Source organism: Nicotiana sylvestris, chromosome 8, assembly GCF_000393655.2.
Source record: "Nicotiana sylvestris chromosome 8, ASM39365v2, whole genome shotgun sequence".
Lineage (NCBI taxonomy): Eukaryota > Viridiplantae > Streptophyta > Magnoliopsida > Solanales > Solanaceae > Nicotiana > Nicotiana sylvestris.
In genome coordinates, this window is record NC_091064.1 from 154,179,879 (window position 1) to 154,206,828 (window position 26,950).

Here is a 26,950-nt window from a genome sequence, read left to right on the forward strand (position 1 = left end):
CCTAGTACCAGTATCACCATACAGAGCTATTCCCTGACTCGGAATCCCAAACGAAGATCGATAACATTGAAATGCACTTCAACCCAAATTTATGAAATTCTTCCAAAATATTAACTTCCACAATAGGCGCTGAAATGCTCCCGGATCATCCAAAACCCGATCTGAATATACGCCCATGTCCGAAATCAATCATACGAACTTGTTGGAACCTTCAAATCCCAATTCCGAGGTTGTTTACTCAAGAATCCAACCTTAGTCAATTCTTCCAACTTAAAGCCTCTTACACAGGACACCTATCTCAGGTGACGCTAAAGACAATACCAGCTTACTCTAACCATCTGAATCCTTTTTCCCCGCTCATCCGAGCTGGTGACATTCTTATCGACACTAAACCGCAACCTGATCCTCAACTTCCAAATTCCATGCTACACGATGCACTCAATCATGCCAATCCGAAAAAGTACATGAATTTCATCATAACTCCCAAACCACTAATATGGTAAACACTTCATCATATAGAAATATACACTAATCGATGTCTAACGCTCCAAAACTAGTCAATAATATGCAAACCCATAAAAATATACTCTAATACCCGCAACATTTTGATTTAAACAATATTCCAAATCTTCTCAAAAAGTTGATAAAATCACCCTTGGGCCCACGTGACCGAATTTCGAAAATTTCCAAAGATAAACTTTACCCATAACCTCACGAACTCAAATATATAATTTATTCCAGATTCCATGTTCAATTTCGTAGTCAAAATCTAAAAATACCAAATTCTATGTTTCTACCAAAACCCCACAATTTCTGCAATTTTTCATGTTTAAATCCTTATATAAACCATGTATTTAACTTATAATAAGTGGGAATCACTTACCTTGACATAAATAACGAACATCTCCCTTCTAAGAGCTCCAAAAATCGCCCAACCAAATGAAAAATAGAGGAAAAATGGCCAAATCCCGTCATTAAAACAATCTGCTCAGGCCAGGCCCCTTCTTCGCGTTCGCGATCAGAGCCTCACGTTCGCGAACGCTGCAGACACCACTGTTTCGCGTTCGCGGCTGTAGCTCTGCGTTCGCGAAGGCCAAACTACTCTAGGCTCCCACTCTGCTTTCTTCTTCGCGTTCACGACCCCTATGTCGCGTTCCGTAAGCTTCCTTAGGCAACCCTCCACGTTCGCAACCTCCGCCTCGCGTTCGCGAAGACCAAAAACCCAGCTGCCTCAAATTCCTTTGCGCGAACGCGGGACACCCTTCGTGTTCGCGATGAAGGAAACCAAATACCAGCAACAGCAGTCAAACTTCCAAAACCTTCAAATTTCTAACTTTTGCCAAATGACCCCGAAATGACCTACGGGCCTCCAAATCCATAACCGGGCGCGCTCCCAGTACTAGAATCACCATACGAAGCTATTCTCTGACTTAAAATCCCAAACGGACATCGATAACATTGAAATGCACTTCAACCCAAATTTATGAAATTCTTCCAACATAGTAACTTCCACAATAGGCGCCGAAATGCTCCCGGGTCATCCAAAACTCGATCCGAATATACGCCCAAGTCCGAAATCATCATACGAATCTGTTGGAACCTTCAAATCCCGATTCCGAGGTCGTTTACTCAAGAATCCAACCTTAGTCAATTCTTCCAACTTAAAGCTTCCGAAATGAGAATTCTCTTTCCAAATCAATCCCGAACATCCCGAATTTCAATTCCGACTACACGTACAAGTCATAATACCTGAAGTGAAGCTGCTCATGGTCTCAAACCGCTGAACAACATGTTAGATCTCAAAACGACCAGTCGGATCGTTACAACTCGTTTGCTTGTTATTGTTCTTTCCATGATGGCAAACGATGATGATACAGAAGAAATCTACCAAAGTATATAAGTCACTACATATATACACTCTTAATCATTTCCGATATCTAATAACATAAAGTTTATTTAGCTTCTGTCTTTTGCAATTTATATTTGATATGAACAATCAACAAGATTTTCACAATTTTATAAGTGATGCACTACATCAGGGTAAGTGTGTCACAATCTCTACGATTAGAATAAAAAAGAATTTGAAAGAAAAAAGAAATAAATAGAGAGTACCCCAGCTTATAAGAACTAGTAGTTTTTACATTCCGTGTTTCCATTTATTAATTTTCTATAGATACCACGTGCGTATAAGTTTTTTTTTATATAAAATTAGCAAAATTTTCCGTGCTTAAAAAAAAGAAAAAAAGAAAATTTGGTACACTGATGGTGCTGAAGTTAACGGTCACTCAACCGACAAAACCGCCAATAGTCCCTCTTCACCTCTCCCTCCAACCCCCTCATCCCCCCCCCCCCAAAAAAAAAAAAAAAGGAGAAACAATTTCTTTTGTCTACCATGAAAATAAAGCGAATTTCTTTTGTCTACCATGAAAATAAAGCTAGCAACTTTCATATTGCACTGATTTCCCCTCCAAAATCTAAGATCTTCTATCAATTTCCCTTCAATCATAAATTAAATCTACTCTAATTTTATCAGGTAATTAGCTTTTCTTAATTTTCTGCTCTTTCCTTTCCTTGGATATTTACAAGAGTTTAAAAAAATGAGTTAAATTAGTAGCATGAAAATAAGTAGTTATTTTTTTTGTATATAACATGCAAAAACACAAAAAGAAAGGTTAGAGAAAGGGTATGATGAAACACAAGTCTATTTGTTGATTTCAATTAAGAGTGAATGATTAATCATTTTTGTCTTGTAATTAGTTTTATTTGCCTTTTTTTCTTGTTGATAAACAAGCAATTAATTAAGGGTTGTTGAAATTGAAGGAGATCAATAAAAATGTTCAAAAGAATGAAAGAAGAGGAAAGAATAGAAAAGATCATTCGTGGTCTTTTAAGGCTTCCAGACAACAAGAGATGTATCAACTGCAACAGTTTGGTATGTTATTATTTCTCTCTATGTACTTACCATTAATTTAATTTGTCATGCAGCTCATGCCCAATATATAATTCTTTTTTTTGTTTCTTCTATTATTAAATTAAATATTAGAGTAGTATGTGATTTTCCCTTCAGCCCTTGTATTAATGAATGGAGCTCTACACTAGAATTAGGCACAATGAAAGAAACAAAATCTATATAGGCCAGAGTTGGAGACAGAATTTGAAGGTTATGGGTTCTAATCTTCTCTTAAAACCCTAGCTCGTTTTAGTTATTGAGAAAACTAAATATTCTTACATAATTAATGTATTTTTAATACCAAACAAGGTTTAAGCAAAAGCTATAGGGTTTGTCGGAACCCATAGCTACTGCACTACCTCCGCCCCTGATTTGGCGATAAAGTTAGTTAGGATTAAGTTTTAGTCATATTGAATAAACAGTAACATGGACATCGAATTGTGTACCGGTTAACAGTAGTGGAAGTCTTGCAGAACCTGCTTTGATCAATTGCTCAAGTTCGATTTCATTTCTCTTGAAAACGAAATACTTTTCACAAACTAAGTGTCCTCTGTGTATTTCTTGTGAGAAAAAGAAGGGAGATAAAATTCACTGTATTTTTCTTCTTCTATGTTCCCTTTTTATGTAGGGTTAAGGAAGAAAGTAGTTCTCAAGAAAAAACCGTTCCGTTCCAGAACAAGAAAAATAACCGTGTAGAATATGATCCCACAAAACTAAACATGTGGAATAACTTCTCATAAGAGGTCTCATCTACTCATAGATGGGTCGGGTCAGCCCACATAGAGTGACCCGCGGCCCAAATTGAAAATAAATCCAACATCTCCCACTTCGCTCATAGTGGGATGTACCCAAACCAATATCATGCCAATAACACACGTTATTCATACGGACAAATAGTTCGTGCGATCTGCGAGCTTCAAGAGCTAAAAAATTCAAACTCATTAAGGTTATTCTAAAGCTCTATATAGAAATCCGATCACATTCGGAAAGGATTCACTACTAACATGAGGATCTTATTACTCACTATACCCCAGACATTACTCGCTATCCCAGTAGCTAGTTATCCAATCCCTCATCCTCGAAAAGAGGCGAACTCGAGTTCTCATATAACATTGTATCCACAATTACACACAGTACCCTCATGGTAAGTGTAATGGTCGACCTATGAATACAAGTTAAATTACTAATTTTTAGTCGTCTTCCCTTTCTACTCGAATCTTTCCATTCCAAATCAATTGCTTTCCTACACATGCATTGCATTGCCAAATCACTCATGGCTATTAGTAACATACTAAAGTAGCAATACTGATTGGCACTTCAAGAAATAGTAAAATATCAAAGGGTATTCCAATAAAAGTTAATGTAACTTCTTTGGGATCTCACACAATGAAGAAGTAGGGATTCATTCTTCCATTATCTCATTGGTCGATAGCACACGTGGTATGAAATACATGTTATGGTGTTCTCACCTTATATTGGTGCGTGTGTCTTATTCTTTTAATCATTCAACACCATACAGATCTTGGTATAGACACCTTCAAGTGTCTAACCGAGTTTCTCACTTCAATAATCCTCAAATCATTTTCTTAGAGAAACTCGTATCTGGCTTACAAAACAAGTCATAATCGAATAGTGAAATTCGTAAGCTATCAAGAACGACCTCTACAAGTAAATATAACCTCACATTATCCAAGGTTCTATAAAGTCTCATCTCTTTATGATTATTAACATAAGAGGCGATTCCTCATGTGAGAGAGTCAATCTCGCGACTTGTTCGACACACTTTATCAACAAAACATTCATCACATACATACGAGATATAAGCAGAATTCAAGAGTAAAATATTGATGAGCATATTATAATACTTAAGTCATTTTACAATACATAAATATGTTCATATCCTTCGCAAACCTAGAGCTATAGCATGTTTCTCAAACAGGTCTCTAGATATCGCTTTTGTAAAAGGATCAGCTATCATGCTTCGCGTAGGAATGTACTGTAAATTTATCTCTCCGCTTGCTACCATGTCTCTTACAAAGTTATATTTGATGTCAATGTGTTTGGTCTTGCTGTGATACTTTGGATCTTTTGTATATGCAATAGCCGCTTGACTATCACAATATAGAGTCATGGGACCCTGAGAGTTCTTTGTAATATCCAAATGCTCAAAAAATCTCTTCAACTAAATAGCTTCTTGTACTTCAGACGCACAAGCCACGAACTCAGCTTCCATCGTTGAAAGGGTTGTACAGGTTTGTTTCTTACTTTTCCATGATATAGCACCACCATTAAGAAGCATAACCAGACGTTGATTTTCTATCATTCCGATCACCAGCCCAATCAGCTTCTGTATATCCTCTCAAGTATAAATCATTTCTACTATAACATAGTGAATAATCTGCAGTTCCCTTCAGGTATCTAAAAATTCTCTTCACAGCTTTCCAATGATCTCTTCCAAGATTGGATTGATACCTGCTAACCAGACCTATGGCATAACAAATATCTAGGCGAGTACACATCATAGCGTACATCAAGCCCCTGATAGCACTTGAATATGGAACTCGAGATATGTCTTCCTTTTCATTTTCAGTCTTGGGACACATTTTAAGGCTTAAAGTTTCACCTCTTGCTATAGGAGTATCCATGGATTTGCAATAATTCATGCGAAAACGCTCCAAAATTTTCTTTATATAAGTTTCTTGAGATAAACTCAATAACTTTTTGGAACGGTCTCTTTGGATCTTAACTCCAAGGATATATTCTGCCTCACCCATATCTTTCATGTCAAATGACTTTGAAAGCAATGACTTGATAGTTTTCACATACTCCAAATTGTTTCCAGCTAATAAAATATCGTCCACATAAAGAGAAAGAATTACAAACAACCCATTGGACCTCTTCAAATAAATGCAATGGTCTTCATCGATCATGGTGAAATCATATGAGATCACCACCTTGTGAAATCTCAAATACCATTGCCTTGAAGGTTGCTTCAGGCCATAAATAGATCTTTCTAATTTATAGACCTTCTTTTCTTGGCCTTTAACGATGAAGCCTACAGGTTGTTCCATCTAGATTTCTTCGTTTAGTTCTCCATTGAGAAAAGCTGTCTTCACGTCCATTTGATGTAATTCCAAATCCAAACGTGCAATAATAGCCAAAAGTAAGCGAATTGAGGTAAACTTCACAACTGGTGAAAATGTTTCCTCATAATCTATTCCAGCTTCTTAAGTAAAGCCTTTTGCCACCAATCATGCCTTGTATCTTTCTATTGACCTATCCGCTTTGCATTTAACTTTGAGAACCCATTTGTTCTCAATAGCTCTATGCCCAGGCGGAAGGTCAACTAGATCCCAGACATTGTTGGTTTTCATGGACTCTAATTCTTCTTTCACTGCTTTCATCCACTCATCTTTTCCAGGGCTCGATAAAGCCTCAGTCACAGACTTTGGCTCATCCATTTCTGTGGGAGATACCAAGAAAATATAATCTTTAATTTCATAAGTACGTTTTGGTATATTTTTTATAGCACTCTTTCGTAGTTGAAATTTAGGTTCGTTAGAAGGATTTTGGGATTAAGAGTTCCCACTTCTACTCCCATTCTCACTCCCACTCGGATCAAGAATAAGATCTTGATCAATTTGATTATCAACTGTGTCAGAAGACACTTGCTGACTATTTGAGTTCAATATTTCATAAAGAGACTCTCCATTCTTTACCTCGCCCTTCTTTGGAAAATCATTTTCCAAAAATGTGACATCTCGCGATTCAATTTCAGTAACACTTTCATCCTCTAACACCAATGAACACATACCCTTTGGAGTGTTCTGAATATCTTATAAAGATACATTTCTTGCCTTTTTTTTTTACCTAATTTACCAAACATGCTAAAAGAATCTTTTACATATGCAGCACAAATCCAAGGATGTAAATCCTTTAAGTTGGTTTATGACCAGTCCATAGCTCATAAGGAGTAGAAGAAATTGATTTAGAAGGTAATTTGTTCAATATATAAGTTGCAGTCAATAATGCATCTCCCCAAAAGGAGATAGGTAAATTTGCATGCGCCATCATGGACCTTATCATGTCCAGTAGTGTTCTATTCCTCCTTTCTACTATACCACTTTGTTGAGGTGTGTACGGAATAGTTAACTGTCTGGTGATTCCTTTTTCATTGCACAATTATTCAAATTCTTTTGAAAGATATTCACGCCCTCTATCGGTTCTTAAGGTCTTAATCCTTTTGTCTAATTGATTCTCAACTTCATTCACATATTTCTTAAAGCATTCAAGTGCTTCAAATTTATGAGAGATCAAATAGACATAACCAAATCGTGTGAAGTCATCAATGAACGTAATGAAATATAAAGCACCAGACCTAGATCTCACATTCATTAGACCACAGATATCAGAATGGATTAATTGCAATGAAAAATGAGCTCTCTTAGCCTTTCCAAATGGTTTACGTGTAATCTTTCCGTCAAGACAATTTTCACAAGTTGGCATTTCAATTTTAGAGAAAGGGCCTAGATATCCTTCGTTAGCCAATCTATTCATTCGATCCTGCCCTATGTGACCTAGTCTTGCATGCCATGTAATAACATCAACATTATTGTTACTAGAATAACATGCCATAACACAACGGTCAACATAATAGTTATACGTACAAGGATTACAATCTAACACAATAAAACCATCATAACGATGTCCAAAACCATAAAAAACATTGTCTTGAGTAATTCTAAGACCACTGCGGCTAAAGTTCAAATTGAAATCTAAATCTAGAAGAACATATATAGATACTAAGTTTCGTCGAATCTCTGGAACATATAGGATGTCATGAAACATCAAAGATCGGCCACCACGCATGTCCATTCTGCAAGTGCCTATCCCTTTGACTTCAAGCTTTATATTGTTTCCCACATATACATGCTTTGATCCAGGTGGAACTCGGCGAAACTCTATAAACGTTTCTCTATCACGACTCACATGGTCTGTGATCCCTGAGTCTACAATCCACACAGGATAAGATTCAGTTAGTAAAACAGTGCTAGAAACATATATAGCACTAAGAGATGCATTTTGAAATGCTACCTTTTTCGGCTCAGTGCACTCACGAGCAAAATGCCCTGGAACTTGGCAATTGTAACACTTCATCTTGCTCTTGTCTTTCTTCTTGTAGAACCGTTTTTCTTTCTTGGAATTTGGCTTGTTTCGTTTCTTGGAGGGTCCTTCTCCGGTCTCCTTACTCTTTCCATCATTTTTCTAGTTTCTCTTGCGCTTGAAGCTTGATCTCTTTGTACCACTTGATTCTGCCACAAAGGCATTAGGTACATCTTTAGCAGCACCAAGACGCTCGTCTTCAAGCTCCACATGACAGGCAACATCAACAAAAGTTTTGATGCTATCATTGTGGGTCAATTTAACCTTCAAATGTTACCAATTATTGGGAAGATACATAATCACTACCTGAACCTGCTGCTCATCAGAGAGAACATGGCCAGCACTTTTGAGTTGAGCAATCATATTTGACATCACCCTTAGATGTTGCTTGACACCGTGATCATGACGCTTTTTGTACGTGTCAAACTTGATTGTCAGTTGACGAAGGTGAGTCACAATCGTACCCCCATATGACTCCCTTAAATGTGCCCACATGACTTGAGCAGTAGGATATTGCTCACATTCGTGGATGAGATCATCAACAACTGAACTTACAATAATTTCACGTGTAGTGAAATCTTTCTTTTCCAAACATTGTAAGTTTCCAGGTCCCTCCTGTGTTAGGCAGTGTTACCCTCCTCTGGGTGACTCATAACATGGTTAATACTTTTAAGAGCATCTTGCTCTTCGAGTACATACCACATCTTACGACTCCAAATATCGTAATTTTCACCATTCAGTTTGTCACCCTTGTTCAAGTCAGCAATGATACTTTTTGATGCCATGTCTGTTATTAGAGACAATATTACAAGTTTAACTCATCAATATATACTTCAGTTAATTTATGCATGTGATTACACACTCAAGAAAATTAATTATAATATTAATTCTACATTTAGTATAGAATCGAACGGTCACTACGTTTCCATTCATCATCTTTATCTAAATATTTTTAATTAATATTAAAATCACTTCTTAGTGTGTACATATTTTCAAGTCTCAATCCATTACAAAAAGATATAATAAACAATGTATGTAACTTAGTGAGACAAATAACATAATATAAATTTCATTAAAATAAAACACATAATAACAATTAACATGTTTGCTTGGACATCCATATACCAATCGAATACTAACTCTTGCTCATATACGCTAAAAGGTGCACTAGGCCAAACATCATAATAAATCTCAGTTAAAATTTCACCCCAAGGCTCTCGAAGATAGTTCGTTAAAATAGCTAATGCTTCCCAATCAGTAATTTCTACGTAATTAGCCAATTCAGCTCTTTTTATCTTAAAAAGGTGTACATATTCAGGAACGGAAATATTAGGGCCCATCTTAAATTCCTTAAACTCCCTAAATTTCTTTTCTTTTTCCCTTCGTTCAGCCCTTCGATCCCTTAACTGATTTTGTCTCGCCCTTGGGACATTCCTGATGACTTCAGGCTCCGAGTCTGAATCATTATAGAAATAAATCCTGCGACGACGTACCCTTCTACGTTGTCCCCTTCCTTGTCTTCGAGAACTCCCACTTGGAGAAATTCGAACTTGTCCCTATTCAGCCATATCTGAAATATGACCAAGGAAACACTTAGAATGGTTAAAACCATTCAATGTGACAACATATATCACAATAACTCGTAGAAGTATATCAATGTAAGGGTGGCTTAAAGGAAGTGATGATTTAATATTTATAGTTCAAAAAGAATTATGGTAGTGTAGAATAATCAGTAACTCAGTAGATGCAACCATATCTACATTTGCTCTTATTTTAACGGTAGGAGAACGTGAATCTTGCAAATATTTCTTACATCCTTTTAGCCTTCATCTTTACGTAAGAAAGGAAGAAATATACAAGAATTAATACAATCCTTAGTGAGAGGAACATATTTCTGTTTCAAAAGGACAAAAATATTTCTAAGAGAAAATGGATTTCAGGATTGTTGCTGAAGGCAACATATGCCTTTAAATGTCACCTAACGATTTTTCAATATGATCATATTTTTATAACTGTTGTAATGTGTATTATATATATATCACTTTGAAATATTTGATTTTCATCAAATATGAAAAACAAACAAAACAATTTGCAACTAGAGGGTAAAAGAAAGTTCTATAAGCCAACGTAACATTCTTAGAATTTGTCAATCTCCAAACTTCCAAAAAAACTTTGAAACATATTTTCATGAGACTTTTAGAATTTAGTCCATGATTCAAGAAAAAATATTGGAATCTGGAATTACACAAAAAAAATCGATTACTTTGTTGTCACTTCTCTTTCGTGAACTGGCTCCTTTTTTATTTTTAAGGCAAAATACATAAGTTGGCACCCGAACTATGACCCAAATCCCTGTTACACACTTTCTAAGAACGAATATTACTTTACACACCCAACCTTTCCAAAGTATATCTAAGACGCACCATTTTTTTCTTAACCAGTTTTTCAGAATATGTGCAATATCACGCACCAATCAAACAGTGACATGTGTCATTTAAAATAAAAAATAAAAAATTAAATTACAATTATACCCCTCATCTTCCTCATCTAAACTACCATGGTCGTCTTCCCCCTCTCTCCCCATCAAACACCATAGCTTCTTCCTCCACCTTTTACTTAATAACAAAGTCACCATTAACTAACAAAAATCACCAGAAAATACACCTAAAACTCCATCTTTTCCGCTGAATTGAATCAAAATTTTTGAACCCACATCCAACTCATTTTTCATTTTACTTCTGTAAAAGTTCGACCGCCATTAACTGACATCGCCACAAGTCAACTATTTAAAAAATCATCCATTAATAAAATTAAAGAATGTGCAGAATCTTGAGTTAAGTTTAATGGTTGGAAAAATTTTCGAAAAATTCTCGCTTCCTAAAAGTTTGACTTCGCCATGGGTAAAGCTCAAGTTAAGCTTCTCTACAACGAGAAGAGATAAAAGAAATCGTGGTATATCTATTTGAGAAGAAGGAGATCGGGTGGTGGAGCTCAAGGAGTAGCTATGACAGAATTTTAAAAAGGAAGAAGATGACTTAATTTAAAATTTTAAAAAACTAAAAAAAAATTGACATCTGACATAAAATTCTTTTGTTCACGCGACTCACTTGTTGGGAAAAACACGCAGTATTCACGTGGGCAAAGCAGTGTGTATTAGATACACTTTAGAAAAGTTGGGTGTGTAATGTAATATTCGTTCCTAGAAAGTGTGTAACAGAGATTTGGGTCATAGTTCGGGGGTAACTTATGTATTTTACCTATTTTTAATAAGAAACATAACCATCTTTCCATGTATGTTTTCATTGATAGGTGAAATAATCATTTCCTAGAAAACAATTATTATATATATACTCATACATAAATCACCATAAACAATACATGAAACAGTTGTATTCGGGAAGGGAGATGCATATGGGGAAACATAAATTTGCACGACGCCATAATCAAGATCCCCCCCCCCCCCTCCTAACCCAAAAAAAATACTCTTCACAAGGAGAGATACGGACTGGAAAACAAACAATCTGGCTCCGATACCATTATTGAATAAACAGTAACAGGAACATCGAATTGTGTACCTGTTAACAGTAGCAGAAGTTTTGCAGAACCTGCTTAGATCAATTGCTCAAGTTCGATTTCGTTTCTCTTGAAAACAAAATACTTTTCACAAACTAAGTGTCCTCTGTGTATTTCTTGTGAGAAAAAGAAGGGAGATAAAATTCGCTGTATTTTTCTTCTTCTATGTTCCCTTTTTATCTAGGGTCAAGGAAAAAAACAGTTCTCAAGAAATAACGGTTCAGAACAAGAAAAATAACCGTGTAGAATATGCTCCCACAAAACTAAACGTGTGGAATAACTTCTCATAAGAGGTTATTTATTCTCATCTACTCATAGATGGGTCGGGTCAACCCACATGGAGCGACCCGCGGCCCAAATTGAAAATAAATCCAACAAGTCATGTTAATACGCTGACTTTAGGTCCAACGTTTATAGGGTTCTTTTGTCATGTTAAAGTTTTATATGCCAGTAAAAAATATAAGTAGTAGAGAATTTCTAGTAGTGAGTCCAGTATATAACTAGCCAAGCAAATGTTTGTTAATTTATCAATTCCTCTTAGACATATAGCAGCATAGCAAACAATTCTAATTTGTTTTTTGCACATGTAGCAATGAGTGCACAATGTTACACCTTGATAATTAATGTCTTGTGTTTTTGCTTCCTCTTAGCAGGGGCCACAATATATTTGCACAAATTTCTGGACATTTGTCTGCACACGCTGCAGCGGAGTGCAGTAAGTATCTTATTAATGGCTAAGTTATTTTCAGTTTTTATGGATTTGATTATTCATTTTTTGTTCAAACAATTTCAGCCGCGAGTTTACACATAGGGTAAAATCCGTGTCAATGGCTAGATTTAGTGAAGAAGAAGTTAGTGCTCTGGAATCTGGGGGTAATGAGGTACACATTCACATTTTACTTGTTAATCATCCTCTTATAAGAGGCTAATTCGCTTGTCATTATTTTAGCGAGCAAAGGAAATCTACTTCAAAACGTGGGATCCATATCGTAATTCATATCCAGATTCCAGGTAATATTTCCTTATAGTAAGTAACACAATGACAAGAAAAGTATATTTTCGACGATATGGCCCAATATTAATATTGTTTTTGCGTTACAGTAATCTTCATAGACTTCGAGATTTTATAAAGCATGTTTATGTGGACCGGAAATATACAGGTGAGAGGGGCCACGACAAACTTCCCTCAGTGAAAACGGTAAGTATCCAATTGTGGCTGTAGCAGGTACAGCAAAAACATTTCATATTTCTGCTAGTTAGATCCTGCAGTTGATAATGTGCTAGAGTCAATTTAACTGAGTTAATCGAAAGTACCTGATAAGCATTAAATGTTGAAAAACACTTTTACGTGCTGATGCTTATATAAGCAGTTACGTGTTTAGGTAGAAGTGTTGAGGCTGACAAAAATAGTTGTCATTCCGTTTGGCACCATACTTTTTGATATATGTCGTTATGTTATGCATTCCACAGAGTATAAAAGATGACTATAAGGAAATGTCTACAGCTGGAGCTGGAGATGCTGATAGAAGTTCATTTGAAAATTTTAGTCCAAGAAAAAGGAGCGATGACTTGAACATAAGATCATATTCCATGGAAGAAAGAAGAAGTCCCCGTAATTATAACCAAGCTGGTAAGAGGTCTAATAGGGAGAGAAGCCTACCGACTCGCTTTGAAATAGTTGATGACAGGTTTCGAGATGAAGGAAGTGGTGATGTTAAGCGATATCAATATCATATATTCTCAAAATCAGAATCCAGGCGTAGAAGTAGGTCGCCTGTTTCACTAAACGCAGAGGAGGTCTCTAGTCCTCCCAGGATACGTTCAATCAATGAAATCTTGGGTGACAAAGTTATAGCTCTCAAGGTTGGTGAGTCTCCTAAATCAAGTGGCAAAGTTAGTGAAAGCTCTGCTGAGGATGAGGTGAGATTTGTGATTGTTTTTAATTGTGTTTTTAGGAAAAATGCCACATTTTTATATTTGGAAAATTTTAATTTTAAACTTCCCATTTTATCTTAGTGAAACCATGACATAACGTAGAAAAATGAAGTCGTCTATTGTTGGTAGAAAAATGACAACTGTTACCTCTATGTCCTAGTAATCTTGTTTTACATTTAATTTCTCATTATTATGAAACCATGGCATAACGTAGTCGATTGTGAAGTACTAATGCTGCATTTAATGCATATGACAAATTAAGTTCTAGATGTAGTGTGATTTTCTTATCAATGTTCTTGATCTATAAAATTCTTAATTGCAGAAAATGGCAAAGGAAAAGGCAGCTGCCAATCTTGGTAGCTTGATTGATTTGGAAACTGACCCTCAGCCTCAACAGACACAACAAACAGATCCACCTAAAGAGACTTCCAATACCTCAACTCCACCTTCCTCAGCAGATAAGGTTTCCAGTGTTAATTTACTAGAATCGTTGTTTCTTGACATGTCAACTCCAGTAGTTGCGTCGACAGAAACACCAGCTGCTACTGAAGCAACATCAGTTGCAACTGTAGTTTCTAGTGGTTTTGGACCTACAGTAGCTTCGCCTGAGAGTACCCTAGCATTGCCTGAACCTAATGATTCCACCAATGGGCAACAGACGCCATCGATCACTAATCAACATTCTGCAGTGCCTATGGGGATCAATAGCTCCAATGTTCAACAGAGTACTGCATCATTTGACGTTTTGTATGGTCAGGTGAGAGAACTGTGTGATGTTTCTTAATGAATAAAACTCTAGCATCAGCGTGCCAAAAGTGCAAAAGTTTCTAAAACATTTCAAAAGTAGAGGCCCTTTATTGGGAATTTGTTTTAGTCATGTTAATATGTTTACTTCAGGTCCTATGTTTTCCACGAATCCTTTAGTCATGTCAGAGTTTTATATGCCAAAAGAAAATATAGAGAACTTCTAGTACGGTAAGTTTTGTTTGTATAATATTGGTTCGAGATGAGCTTAAATGAAGCGACATGGTCAGTGAGGATTTATATAGCCGACCCCAACTTGCTTGGAATTGAGTCTAGTTGTTGTTGTATATAAAGAGTAAAGGTCGCCAAATTGGTTGCTTGAGAACAGTCTTTGTTTCTACGCTCACTGTGATGGAGATTCAACTAATTTTTTCTCTCGTGTTTACTGGCAGCAAAATACCGGAAAACCTACAGGAAATACTGAAGCACCAACTGCAAATCAAGCTAACTCTGTGACAGCTCCAAGTACTAGTTCAGCAAATGATCCAAAATCTATAGGAAGAAAAGAACTCCCAGCGGTAACTTTCAAACTGGCTTTATGCATCATAATTAGGTGGATGTCACGAAATAGAAATAGAAGTATTAAATGGGGATAACATTGATACAGGACCTTTTCACATCAAGCTATCCTCCAGCTGTTCCAGGTTGGCAATTTCGCCCTCCTGGAATGATGTATGGCACGCAATACCATCCGGCTGCAATGGTAAATCACATTTCAATACTCTTACTAATTTAGAAACCATGGGATAGATTGATGTTCTAATACAAAGAAACTGCTGTTACAGTCAATTCCAGCTCTCCCAAACTCCGCAAAATCAAGAAATCCATTTGATATTGGTCAAGACGGGCAAGTTCAAGCCCCAGAGGTATGTCGAGTTTCTGTGAAAGGTTATTAAGCTCTGAATGTGTCCATTAATAGCAAAAATACACTTACTCCCTCCGTTTACTTTTACTTGGCACGTATACTAAAAATAGATTTTCATTTTTACTTGTCATTTTACGCATATTAAGAGAAGATAATTTTTTTTCCTGTTATACCCACAGTATTTATTACTCATTTCAAATCATTTTCTCGAATCCAATAAAATATGCATCAATTAATATGAGTATCATGGTAAATTATGCACTTCATTTATTATTTCTTAAGGGACGTGAAAAGTCAAAACGTGTCAATTAAAAGAGAACGGAGGGAGTATTTTTTTGATTTTGCATCTCTAACTTTGAGAAGTTTCTTTTTGTTTAGTTCCCGTCCATGTTATCTGTGCAAGCAGCATTGCCAAATCTTTCAGCTCCAATAAGTGTACAACCTCAACAACTGCCTTATGCTTTTGCACTGCCTCCACAAACAGCTAATTACGGGATGACCTTTTCTGGAGGTAAGATCATACTGTTAAAAACATAACTAAGTAAATAAAAATGTGAGATGGTCATATCGTTTTGAACTTTGTTTCAGCAAGTCTGTTTGTTTTTGACATTTGATGTTATCTTTTGCCTGTTGTCTCTGTTATATCCTGCAGAAGCATATGCAGGACAACAGATACCGAACAACATGGCCCTTGCCGCGTAAGGTTTCTGTTCCAGAATCCATGTAAATATTTTGGCTTGCAATTATAGACCGGATGCCTTCAATATGTTTTTTCTTTTGTGCAATTTTGACATTATATTGATTGACTATGAATAACCACCAACAAAGAATGTGCTAACAAGAATTGCTCTCTTAACTTGAAGAGAGTAATTTTGCTTGTAATTTCAGGTTACAACTGTTACTCAATAACTAAAGAAGTTCTTATCATGTAAATTAACAGTTCAATATTTCATCACAGACAACAAGGGAATACTAGCATTGGCAAAGATGACGCCGCCTTCGCTTCCCTAAATCCGCTTCAACAGTCCAATGGCACAAATCCAACGCATGCTACATCGAATAGTTTTTCATCTGGGGGAGGAAATCCATTTGGATAATTGAAAAAGAAACATACAAGACTTCACCTGTTCCAGTTTCTTTTATCCCACCACTCTCATAATCTAAGAGAAGCTAGTATCAGTCAGTCTGGTTAAAGATCTGTTACTCGAATCCTCCAAAAATTCTTACATACTCGTGTAGGATCCTCCAAGAACACATAACTTTTTTTACAAACCAGCATGGGTGCGGTGGCGTTTTTGGAGGATCCAAGTAACATGAGTTAAAAGTGTACAGATAGCAGGTAATATATAAAATGAAATGTGTAGCTATTGGTTGTATATATCTGGACTGAATTGTATTTGGGTAAATTGTGTGCTTGTTTTTTGGACTGGATGATGTAAAATAGCACAGTCTAGCCAGTTTTAGGACTGGTCATTCAAAAATAGCCAGCATTTGTCAAGTCATTGAAAAATAGCCACTATTTTGCTGCAACAGAGACCGGTCCAGCATAATATACTGGAGTTCGGTGCACCTGTGTATGAACTTCCAGCATATTATGCTGGACCGGTATACTTTGCTGGCTCCAGTATAATATACTGGAGACTGGAGCACCGGTGCTCCAAACTCCAGTATATTATGCTGGACCGGTATATTATACTGGAACTCCGGTATATTATACTGGAACTCCAGTATATTATGCTGGAGTATTTTTCCGGATATTGAACAGTATTTTTCGTTTAGATTTATTTTTACATGAAAAGTGGCTAAATTTCGATTACTTTTAAAACTGTGGCTATTTTTGAATGACCACTTATAAATCTGACTATTTTTTAATTTCTCCCCTTGGTCTTTTTGCGCCTGTCCTTCTGTATACTTTTCAATTTTTCATCCTGAAAAGAAAATAAAAGCACCTAGTTCATTAGTAGGGGATTTATTTACTTTGGTCTATACTCTCTTGCTTCTATATATTATTTTCTCTTCCAAAGGAATGAGCTCAATAATCAAAAGTCATGATCCAAATTCCAAGTAGATAATTGGAACAACTTCGATTTTTTTTAATGCCAGTTGATGGAATATAATGTATTTTTCAATATCAATTCTAACTGAAACATGGATTAAAATTTGGATTGCTCTCACTTCGAAGGTACTTGGAACAAATTCAATCCTCATACAAAATATTATTGTTCCAAACACTAACTCCACTCGAAGGGAAAAGTCGATATAAACTAACTCCATCCGTTCACTTTTAGTTATCAAGTATTCTAAAAATAAATTTTTATTTTTACTTATCACTTTTAGCATATTAAGAGAAACATAATTTAGTTTTCCTATTTTTCCCTTAGCATTAATTACTCATTCCAAATTATTTTCCAAATCCATTAAGACTATACATCAATTAATATGAGTATCATGGTAAATTATGCACTTCATTTATTATTTCTTAAGAGGTATGCATGTTGGGATATGTACTATTAACCATGGGTTTGGTTTAGATATAGTATTTATTATGAAACAATTGTTTATTCAGTTTTAATAAAGTTTTAAATAGATCATATATTAGTCTGTGTCCTTTGCTTATATAATAGATGATTTAGTGTATAGAGTTTAGCTTATACACGAAAGATTAAATCATCGGTTCTTATAAGTAAAAAGTTTGAGTTCACAATCTAATGATGGAATTAGACAAACCATCAGGAATGATTGTAGCACAATATTAAATATAATTTATCTTGATTATGGGAATGATTTAATTCCAACTTCTTGTGCTAGTATATTTTGTATGTATTGAACGGACCAAGTAGAGATTAGTATTTTATACCGACTTAATAAAATAAACTCTCTAACCATTAAATGTACTTATACTCTTAATCTTGATATAATTATTATTAGCTGTGTACATTATTATTATTTTGATTAAAAGGCGAGATTCTTTCGTGGGTCAATATGCCTGGTAAATTGGATAATAATAATGTACATTGGCGAAATAATAGTTAGTTGATGGAATCTATGTCTCGGTTTAGAGATTGATGATACACCTTTATGAAAGCTTATAAGTTTTCATGTGTAAATCCGGCCGGTGAATTTTGTATCCGACATATGAAATAAGTTAAGCGAAAGTCTAAAGGAAATAATTAATAAATTAAATCATCAGTAATTAAATTTAATTGATTAGTATCTGAATCTTAACGTGAGGAGTTAAATAAGATTTAATTGATGAATTTTGAAATTGAATAAGGAGTGCAATAACAAATTTTTAGTGGAATAATTCGTAATTAATTATGGTGGATATTAATTTAGAAAATTACAAATTAATTCCATAATTGCAAGCCCTATTAATTAAATTTTGTGCTCCCTACTATGCCTAAATAATAGGAAATAAAGGAATCATTTTTCTGGTGGAAAAGAAAACCCAACAGGTTTTAGAAAAGGGTTTTAACCCTTAAAACTTGTGTCATAAATACATAAGGTTTTCTACCTAGAGGAATGACCACATGGCGGCCGAATTTCAGCCCCTTTTCCTTAGAAAATTTCGCCCACACGAAATTGTTATTTTCAGGTATTATTTGGGTAACACAATAGAAGATCGTGGAACATTTGAAGATCACGATTGTGCGGGTGATGGAGATTCGATTGAGAAGTTATGGAAATGAAGGCTCACGTGATAGAAGATATATGTTCACGCTCCAAGAAGTAACCCATGAAATCCCGTTTAAGCTAGTTGTCTAGATTACATGTGATTTTGATACTGGAATTGCTTCGCTACTTATAATAATCCATCAATTGGTATCAGAGTCCACTCACGTCTAATTAGATAACTAAGTTTTTCATGAAACAAGAATATCGTGTTTATATGCGTTTTTGAATTACATGTATATGTGGTTTTCTGAAAAACTGCACTGTTGTTTTGTGAATTAACTGTGCAAAAAAAATTTGGACTATTCTTGTAATCATGAGATATCTGTTTTTATTGATATTTGATTGGGATGATCTAGATATTTCTTTGGTAAACCCTAGAAAAATGCAAAACCTGATTTTGACCGAATTGCCGGTATTTTCGGAGGTCAACGAACTTGATGGACTCCGATTGAGCTGGCATTTGGTGGATCCATCATAAACGACGTGGTGAGAAAAAAATTATGGTGTTTTGAGGCCATTTGGACTGTATTTTGGATGTTTTTCTATTTTCTGAAAATTATTTTTTAATAATTTTAATTCGTTTTTAATTCAATGGTGGTGGGGGTGACTCCCCATAGTCTTCGTGATTAAATACTGGTGATATAATAATAAGTTTACACATTGGCTATTAGTAAATAGATATGTTGAATTAAATTCAATAATAGAAGTGTAGGATTTTATTGACTAGGTCTTATAAGGTATAATTGATATTGTGTAATAATATAATTATTTTGTAAGAAAGCTAAATCCTCTGTTTGATATCCTAGATGACTAATGATTGGAGCGTTTGACATATTTGTGCATAAAAAATTTCTCAAATTTTAGTTTATATTTTCATGCCCTGCGTGATTACTAGTCTTGGATTTTCGATGAAATATTTTGTTCTCTGGTTGGAGGTTGTAATTAAGGGAAATATAACGGTATTTTGTATGAGTTTTATATTATTGACATGGATTTTAAGCTGTGGTCCATAATCGGCCATAAAATAATTTTATGAGCTACATGTATCTTCACTCATAAATTGAGAATTTTGTGAGTAATAAATAGTTACCACTAAAGTGGTTTGTTTGAACTCATGAAAAATTCTTAATAAATTTGTATATGTGAAATTGTGTCTATTCATGGATTGAGCATTATGATTAATAAGTAAGATCCACAAAATGGTCTATTTATTTGAGTCATTAAAATCTGCTTAATGTACCATGTGAAAATTGTCCTTGATAAATCTACATTAGTGGTGGAGGTTCTTAACAAAAAGAGTTTTATCTTTGGGTACTAGTGATACCAACTCCGCCCATGAGAAGAGATATTAACTTTTTCCCCGAACAGGAGAAAATATAATATCTTAGGTTCTTGTGTATTTAATCAAAGGATAATTTATTGCAAAAGGAGATATTATGTATCCTAGAAATAGGAAGAACATAATATATGTCTTGAGCTCATAGTATAATTATAAGGAGAATGGAAATCAATATCATATTTATTTTAATTCATGAAACTACTTAAAAAGGTTATTTTCCGAGTTTGGTTACAGGGTGATGGTCATGAATTTGACGGACTCCGATTGACCTGAAACTTGGTAGGTTCATCGAAAACGATCTAGTGAGAAAAACTCATTGCTATGCAGTGAATCATGTTGTTTTTTTGGCATTTTGAGGTCATTTAGATGGGTTTTCAAGCAGTTTATTAAATTGAATTTGTTATAAATATGAAAAATTATTCTTTATATATCGGCTATATTTGTGTAAAATTTGAAACATGATATATAGCGAGAATGCAAATCACATGGATTTAATCCTAAATACGCCAAAAATAATTTATTCAGAGTTGGTAAAGTTTTTGGCGATCGTGAATTTCACGATCTCCGAATGACCTGAAATTTGGTAGGATCATTGGAAAACGATCAGTTAAGAAGAACTCACTGCATGCAGTGCTATGTAGAGAATCACATCGTATTTTGACGATTCGGGATCGTTTAAATGAGTTTTCTGGAGGTTTGGCAGATTAAAATGTGATTTACATACAAAAAGTCATTATTTCTATCATTTTATTTATGTCTAATCTGGAACATGATAACACATGTTGATTTTACATGAATTGGTATATGGTAAGAATGTAGGTCCTATTTTAAATTATTAAAATGTGATGGCCCAAAAGGTCATCTATAATGATCCGACCGGTCGTTTTGAGCTTTTGTACTTCACTCGCCAGTTTTCGAGTATGACTATCCCCGTGTGATGTATTATGACTATGTAAATCGTCGGTTTTGGTTTTGAGGATAATCGGAATAGATTTGGAAGAACAATTCTTAGTTTGAAGCCTTAAGTTTGAAAGGTTTGACCAAGTTTTGACTTTTTAGTATTCGATCTCGGATTTAGATTTTTATGATTTGGTTAGCTATGTTAGGTAATTTTGGACTTGGGAGTGCATCAAGAATGTATGTTGGAGATCTGTGGTAGATTTAGGCTCGAATTGGCGAAATTGGAAATTTGGCGTTTTCTGGTCGGCAGTGGAAATTTTAATATCGGGGTCGGAATGGAATTCCGGAAATTGGAGTAGGTCCGTTGTGTCATTTCTGACGTATGTGCAAAATATCAGGTCATTTCGGACGAGGGTTGATAGACTTTTTGATCGAATTCAGAATTCAGAAGTTTTGGAATTCTTAGGCTTGAATCCAAGCGTGATTCGATGTTTTGATGTTGTTTTGAGCGTTCCGAAGGTTGGAACAAGTTTGAATGATGTTATGGGGTATGTTGTTTGGTCGGGGTCCCATGAGGCTCGGATAAGTTTTGGAAGATTTGTTTTGGAAGATTTTGGCGTTTTGAGCATAAGCATGTAATGATCTAAAAGTCCATTTTTAGTTCTAGAGATCGAAATTTGATTTCGAGACTTCCTTAAAATGATAATGAATTATAGGAGTGATGTGGAAAGTTTGGTCTAATTTCATCAAGTCGCGATTGGGTTTTTGACGTGAATCATGAGTTAATTGTTTAACGAGCGAAATAAGTATCACACTGAGAAAATAAGCTCCGAATTGAGTTTTGATTGAAGGACTATGTTCGTATTAATATTTGTGACTCATAGGAACAAGAATCATCAAATTCCGAGTTCGTATGATGGAGTTAGTACCTTTTTAGTGAAATTAAAGACTGCTGGTGCATCAGATCTGTGGTGCACCTTTACGACCAGATTGGACCACTTTTAGCAACGGGAGATAGCTTTTAGCGACCAGAATTGGTTTATTAATGTTGTTCTATTTTTTAGCTTATTTTGATGTTTTTTTGGTGAAAAAACACGTCTTGGGGCGATTTTTGAGCAAGAAATCATGGGAAATCTAGAGGTAAGTCACTTGTGATCATTTCTACTCCATAATATTGAATTATCATCGAATAATCCAACTAGTTTATATGTTTTTGAGGTGTAAATTGGGGATTTCGACCTAGGGATTTGAAAATAAGATTTGAAGATTTTGAGGTCGAATTGTTATTGGAATTTAGTAATTTTTGTATGGTTGAACTCGTGGTTGAATGGGTTGTTGGATTTTGTGAGTTTCGTCAGATTCCGAAGCATGGGCCTGGGGGTCAGGTTTGAGCCAAATTCGGGATTTTTGGTTTAATTTGATAATTTTCATAGGGAATTCGTTCCTTTAGCGTATATTGATGATAATATATTGATTTTGGTTAGATTCGGAGCATTTGGAGGCTGAGTCGAGCGGCAAGGGCATTGCGGAGTAGAATTTCATCCGGATTGAGGTAAGTAATGACTGTAAATGTTGTCCTGAGGATATGAAACCCCGAATTTCACATCGTTGTGCTACTTTAAGTTGACGCGCACGCTAGATGATGAGCGTGGGGTTGTGCACCATTGGAAATTGTGAATTGGTCTGTCCCGTACGACTGTTAAGTCGCGTATTTGATTGAAAACTATTTGATATCATTGTGTTTTGGAAAGTATTACCATACTTTGGGCTGAATTCTATATTTGGTCCTCGTGCCAACTGTTTTGGACCCCTAGGGGCTTTTTACTACTATTCCTCACTATTTTGACTTAATATCTTTACTCAGTCATGTTGTGCTTTACTGTTTTCATAATTCAGCCGTATTTACTCCATTTTGATATTTTAAATGATATTTTGGGCAGAGCATCATGTTTTACTATTGCCCAAGTGGCTTGAGAGATTCCTGACTGAGTGAGGCCGAGGGCCTGTGTTGTGAGGATATTATGGGGTCGGGCTGCACGCCGCAGTAGTTTGTTACTAATTTATGATATTGTGAGGCCGAGGGCCTGATTGATTCATGCCATGAGGTGACTTGCTGTTATGAGGCCGAAGGCCTAATTTATTATGCCACGAGATGGCTTGTTATAGCACTTGTGCTGTAGGAGCCCATCCGGAGTCTGAACACCCCCAGTGAGCACGAGTACCCAGTGTGAGTGATGTGATGTAGCCCGATGGGCTGTTGTTGTTTCATATTGTTGCCCGATGGGCTGTTCTTGATTCATGTTTTGCCCGAGGGGTGGTTCTTGATTCATGTTATGCCCGAGGGGATGATTACGAGAGATTGTGAGGTAGCCCGAGGGGCTAGTTCTGTTGATATTATGCCCGAGGAGCGGTTTATGGTATATGTTTTGCCCGAGGGGATGTTTACGTTTCTATCATTTTTACTCACTGTTTTATCACTCGTTTGAAACTATTGGAAGATTTTTTAAAAAGGAAAGGGTTTTTACTGAATTGAGTTAGATTTATGAAGTAAATGATTTCTGTACTATTTTGGAAATGTGTTGTATTTGCTGTAACGTTATGACGTGCTTTACGTGTTTTCTTACTGCTCAGCTTTCATTTACTTTTATTACATACTAAGTTGGCGTAATCATATTACTCCCTGCACCTTGTGTGTAGATTCAGGCACTTCTGAACCATGTAGCGGGTGTTGATTTCTCAGTGGCAAAGTCATCGGAGTTGGCAAGGTAGTTGCCCGATGTTCGCAACCCTGCTCTTCTACCTATTGTATTCCTTAGACTGTTTTTAATATATTTTCAAACTCTTCATTGTATTCAGACCTTTGTAGATGCTCGTGACTTGTGACACTCCGATGTCGGGCTTATATTATATTTCCACACTGGTTATTTATACCTTTATTATATGATTTCTTGTTGAATTAATGGCTTAAAATGACCTTTACAAAAAATGGTTGATTTGGGAATTGTGTCGGTTGGCCTAGTTTCACGATAGGCTCCATCATGACCGGGCCAGTTTTAAGGTCGTGACAAGTTGGTATCAGTGCCTAGGTTACATAGGTCTCATGAGTCATGAGTAGGTTTAGTAGAGTCTCGCAGAACGGTATGGAGACGTCTGTACTTATCCTCAAGAGGCTGTAGAACCTTTAGGAAATCCCGCATTCTTGAATTCTTATTGTGCGTCCTTGATTCAGCTTGAAATGTAACTCTTGAAATTCCTTCCACACATTCATATGCGTACATGAGCGCTCGGTATTAGCTGTGCATCGATGGCTTGTGAAGAGTAGCGAAATATGATCTTGGCATGTTGATGATGGTCTAGTCTGGAGGACTTGAGGCCAGATTTTGCTTGTAGTTTGAGCACTGAGGCGTTGATTGTGTGAGCACATGCTTTTGGATTTATATGTTCGGTAGTGTTCCTATTAGTGAAAGTGATGGTTGGATGGCTACGTGATGAGCATGATGTGAATGCGAGATGTGTTCATATGATTTGGATGTAAGGAGAAGGGTCTACCTGAGGATAGAAAGGACTATTTTGTGCTTGAAATTCATCTTGATTTGATGTGTAGCCTCGAGTTATGGGTGTGTTGAAGGATCTTTCCATGTTTTCTAGTTAGGGAATGAAGTAGATTTCATGTCATGATATGAGTTCAGACTCGGGAAGATTAAGTGATTGCATGATGTTTATGATGGTGGAAGGGTATAAAGAGATGTTAGTTTAAGGCGAAGCAGGTGGGTTATCTCCTGCGAGGTATTCTGAGGTTTGTGTGATCCTTATGTTGTTGGTTGGGAGTCCTCTTTTACTAGTGAATTATACGTGCTGCAGTTTGAGTTTGGATTGGATTGCGTAATAGAGTTGTCTTGACTATTACGAGGGTGAATGCGAGATTTTTGCAGATGATTAGAAGTACTAAATGATTTGTTTTGCACGAGCTTATGAAGGGTTTAGTTGAGTCTCACTATGGTATTATGGCAGTAATAGAGTATAGGCATTATGAGTTTTGTGTGTTTTGGTCCATGGATTTGAGCCAAGTAGGGGAGTCTACTATTGATCAGTTGATTGTGCGGTTATGTGCTGGTTCCAATTTGGGGTATGCTAGTGAATCAGTTATGGTTTACAGAGGTTGAAATCGAGGATGAATTGAGTAAAGAAAATTTAGGACAAGGGTTGTGTTATGCTTTATGGGTATATGAGGAACATTGGATGATTTAGTCGTTTTTTGTGAGGAATGTAATGTGTATGGAGTAGGGAAAATTGCTTGGCGGCTTAGAAGATTAGGTTACTTCCTTGGGTGTTGGAGTGCTAACGGGGCACAAATCATTCAGTCCGTTTGGTCAGTCTAATTAAGTTTGAGCAGAATGGATGGCTCTCGAGAATGGTTCCAATACATTACGGTTTATATGTATTAATCGGGGATCTTCGGGATGTGTAAATTGCTAGAAATGAGAATTATATGGGAGGATGCCAAGAGTTGTGGCATTTCTATATCATTATGGATTCTACATATCAATATCAGGAAGGTGAAGGTTGAGGCTTTAGATTCGTAGGAAGTCTCTTCAGGGGTAAGTATTTTGAATGTGGTGTTTTTGGGGATATTTGAGGGAGAATTCAATGGCTTATGAACCTTAGATGGTGTGGTGTTATGATAAAGTTCGTGGGGCAAGTTTTGGTTAAGGATAGTGGTGTACTAGCAAGGAAATGTATCAATTTGAAGGTAATTCGAAAGGAACTCAGAGAATTAGGACAACTTGGTAGTAGGTTGGATCGGTAAGGTAATGGATATGATCGGTTCTTGGGTGCTTATGATGCGGTGCGTTTCTACAGGTGTTTAACGGTAATTCTCTTAGGTTTTGATGGCTTGCGTAGCTTGGTTGAGTTAAAAGAATTCAGTCCAGACGGTTGGGTTGTGTGACAATGGGATTCAAAGAGTTCTTGATGGTTTCTATCACAGTTAGAGAGGTATATTTTCTACTGGCATGATAAACATGTGATGTGTAGTGATTTTCTTTTAGATAGGATCAAATGGAAAAGTTCTTGGCTAGTTGAGTACGTAATTGCTTGTAGCTCAGAGTGGACTATGAAGTTCTCATGTTTATCATAGGATGGCATGGTACATGCGGTATGTTGTGTAGGGTTGAGATTTGCGCGTGTAAGGTCACGATTCAGTTTTGAAAGGAAGGTCATAAATTCTTAGACAACATGGACGGTTCCAGATGACTAGATAAATAAGATCATTGATTGGTGTGGCTTGATGAGGGTGCACATTTCAGAAAGGGCGATATGTTTGAGTTGTGGATACTTCATTGGTATTGCGGCACTATCTTGTTAGATCGACTGCTGATATTCGAAGTTTGCTTGGTGGCACAAGAGAGTTTTTGGAGTACCCTCGTGGAATGATCGAGTATTAGAGGTGTGTTAGATATTCGGGTGGTGGAGTTGGGTGAAGATATGGTGATTCGTGTGCTTTATGGACTTGGAGGCTGGCAGTTCTCATAAACAGGTTATTTTGTGGTTATGGACTGTAAAGATGTGGGCAAAGCCAGTCAAATGTTGTACATGCCATGGTTCAGTCATTGTGAACTTTCGGAAAGTTATTCATCTATTGTGGGTGACTAGAGTTGATTTGGGGTTCATTGGTAGGCCCAATATGGATGGGTGTTCTGCATCGAGTCGGGTATGTTGACTCCGAGTTGATATTGATGAGGGATGT

At 36.2% G+C, this 26,950-nt stretch overlaps 1 protein-coding gene across 4 annotated transcripts; it reads left to right on the plus strand.

The window, feature by feature from the left end:
* The first annotated feature begins 2,444 nt into the window (after positions 1-2,444).
* LOC104214660 (probable ADP-ribosylation factor GTPase-activating protein AGD14) lies at positions 2,445-16,716 on the plus strand. 4 transcript variants are annotated; one of them, XM_009764376.2, is made up of 14 exons: positions 2,445-2,533; positions 2,821-2,932; positions 12,340-12,401; positions 12,480-12,567; positions 12,636-12,697; positions 12,788-12,884; positions 13,157-13,606; positions 13,944-14,378; positions 14,818-14,943; positions 15,033-15,128; positions 15,211-15,291; positions 15,669-15,801; positions 15,943-15,988; positions 16,249-16,716. In XM_009764376.2, exons 2-14 carry the CDS (start codon positions 2,834-2,836, stop codon positions 16,385-16,387), a joined length of 1,914 nt encoding a protein of 637 aa, XP_009762678.1. In that variant the 5' UTR covers positions 2,445-2,533; positions 2,821-2,833; the 3' UTR covers positions 16,388-16,716. The 4 variants fall into 4 exon arrangements, with proteins under 4 accessions (XP_009762678.1, XP_070009776.1, XP_070009775.1 ...); XM_070153675.1 differs by having other exon boundaries at positions 15,943-15,993; positions 16,249-16,339; XM_070153674.1 differs by having other exon boundaries at positions 15,943-16,013; positions 16,249-16,303.
* The last annotated feature ends 10,234 nt before the right edge of the window (positions 16,717-26,950 follow it).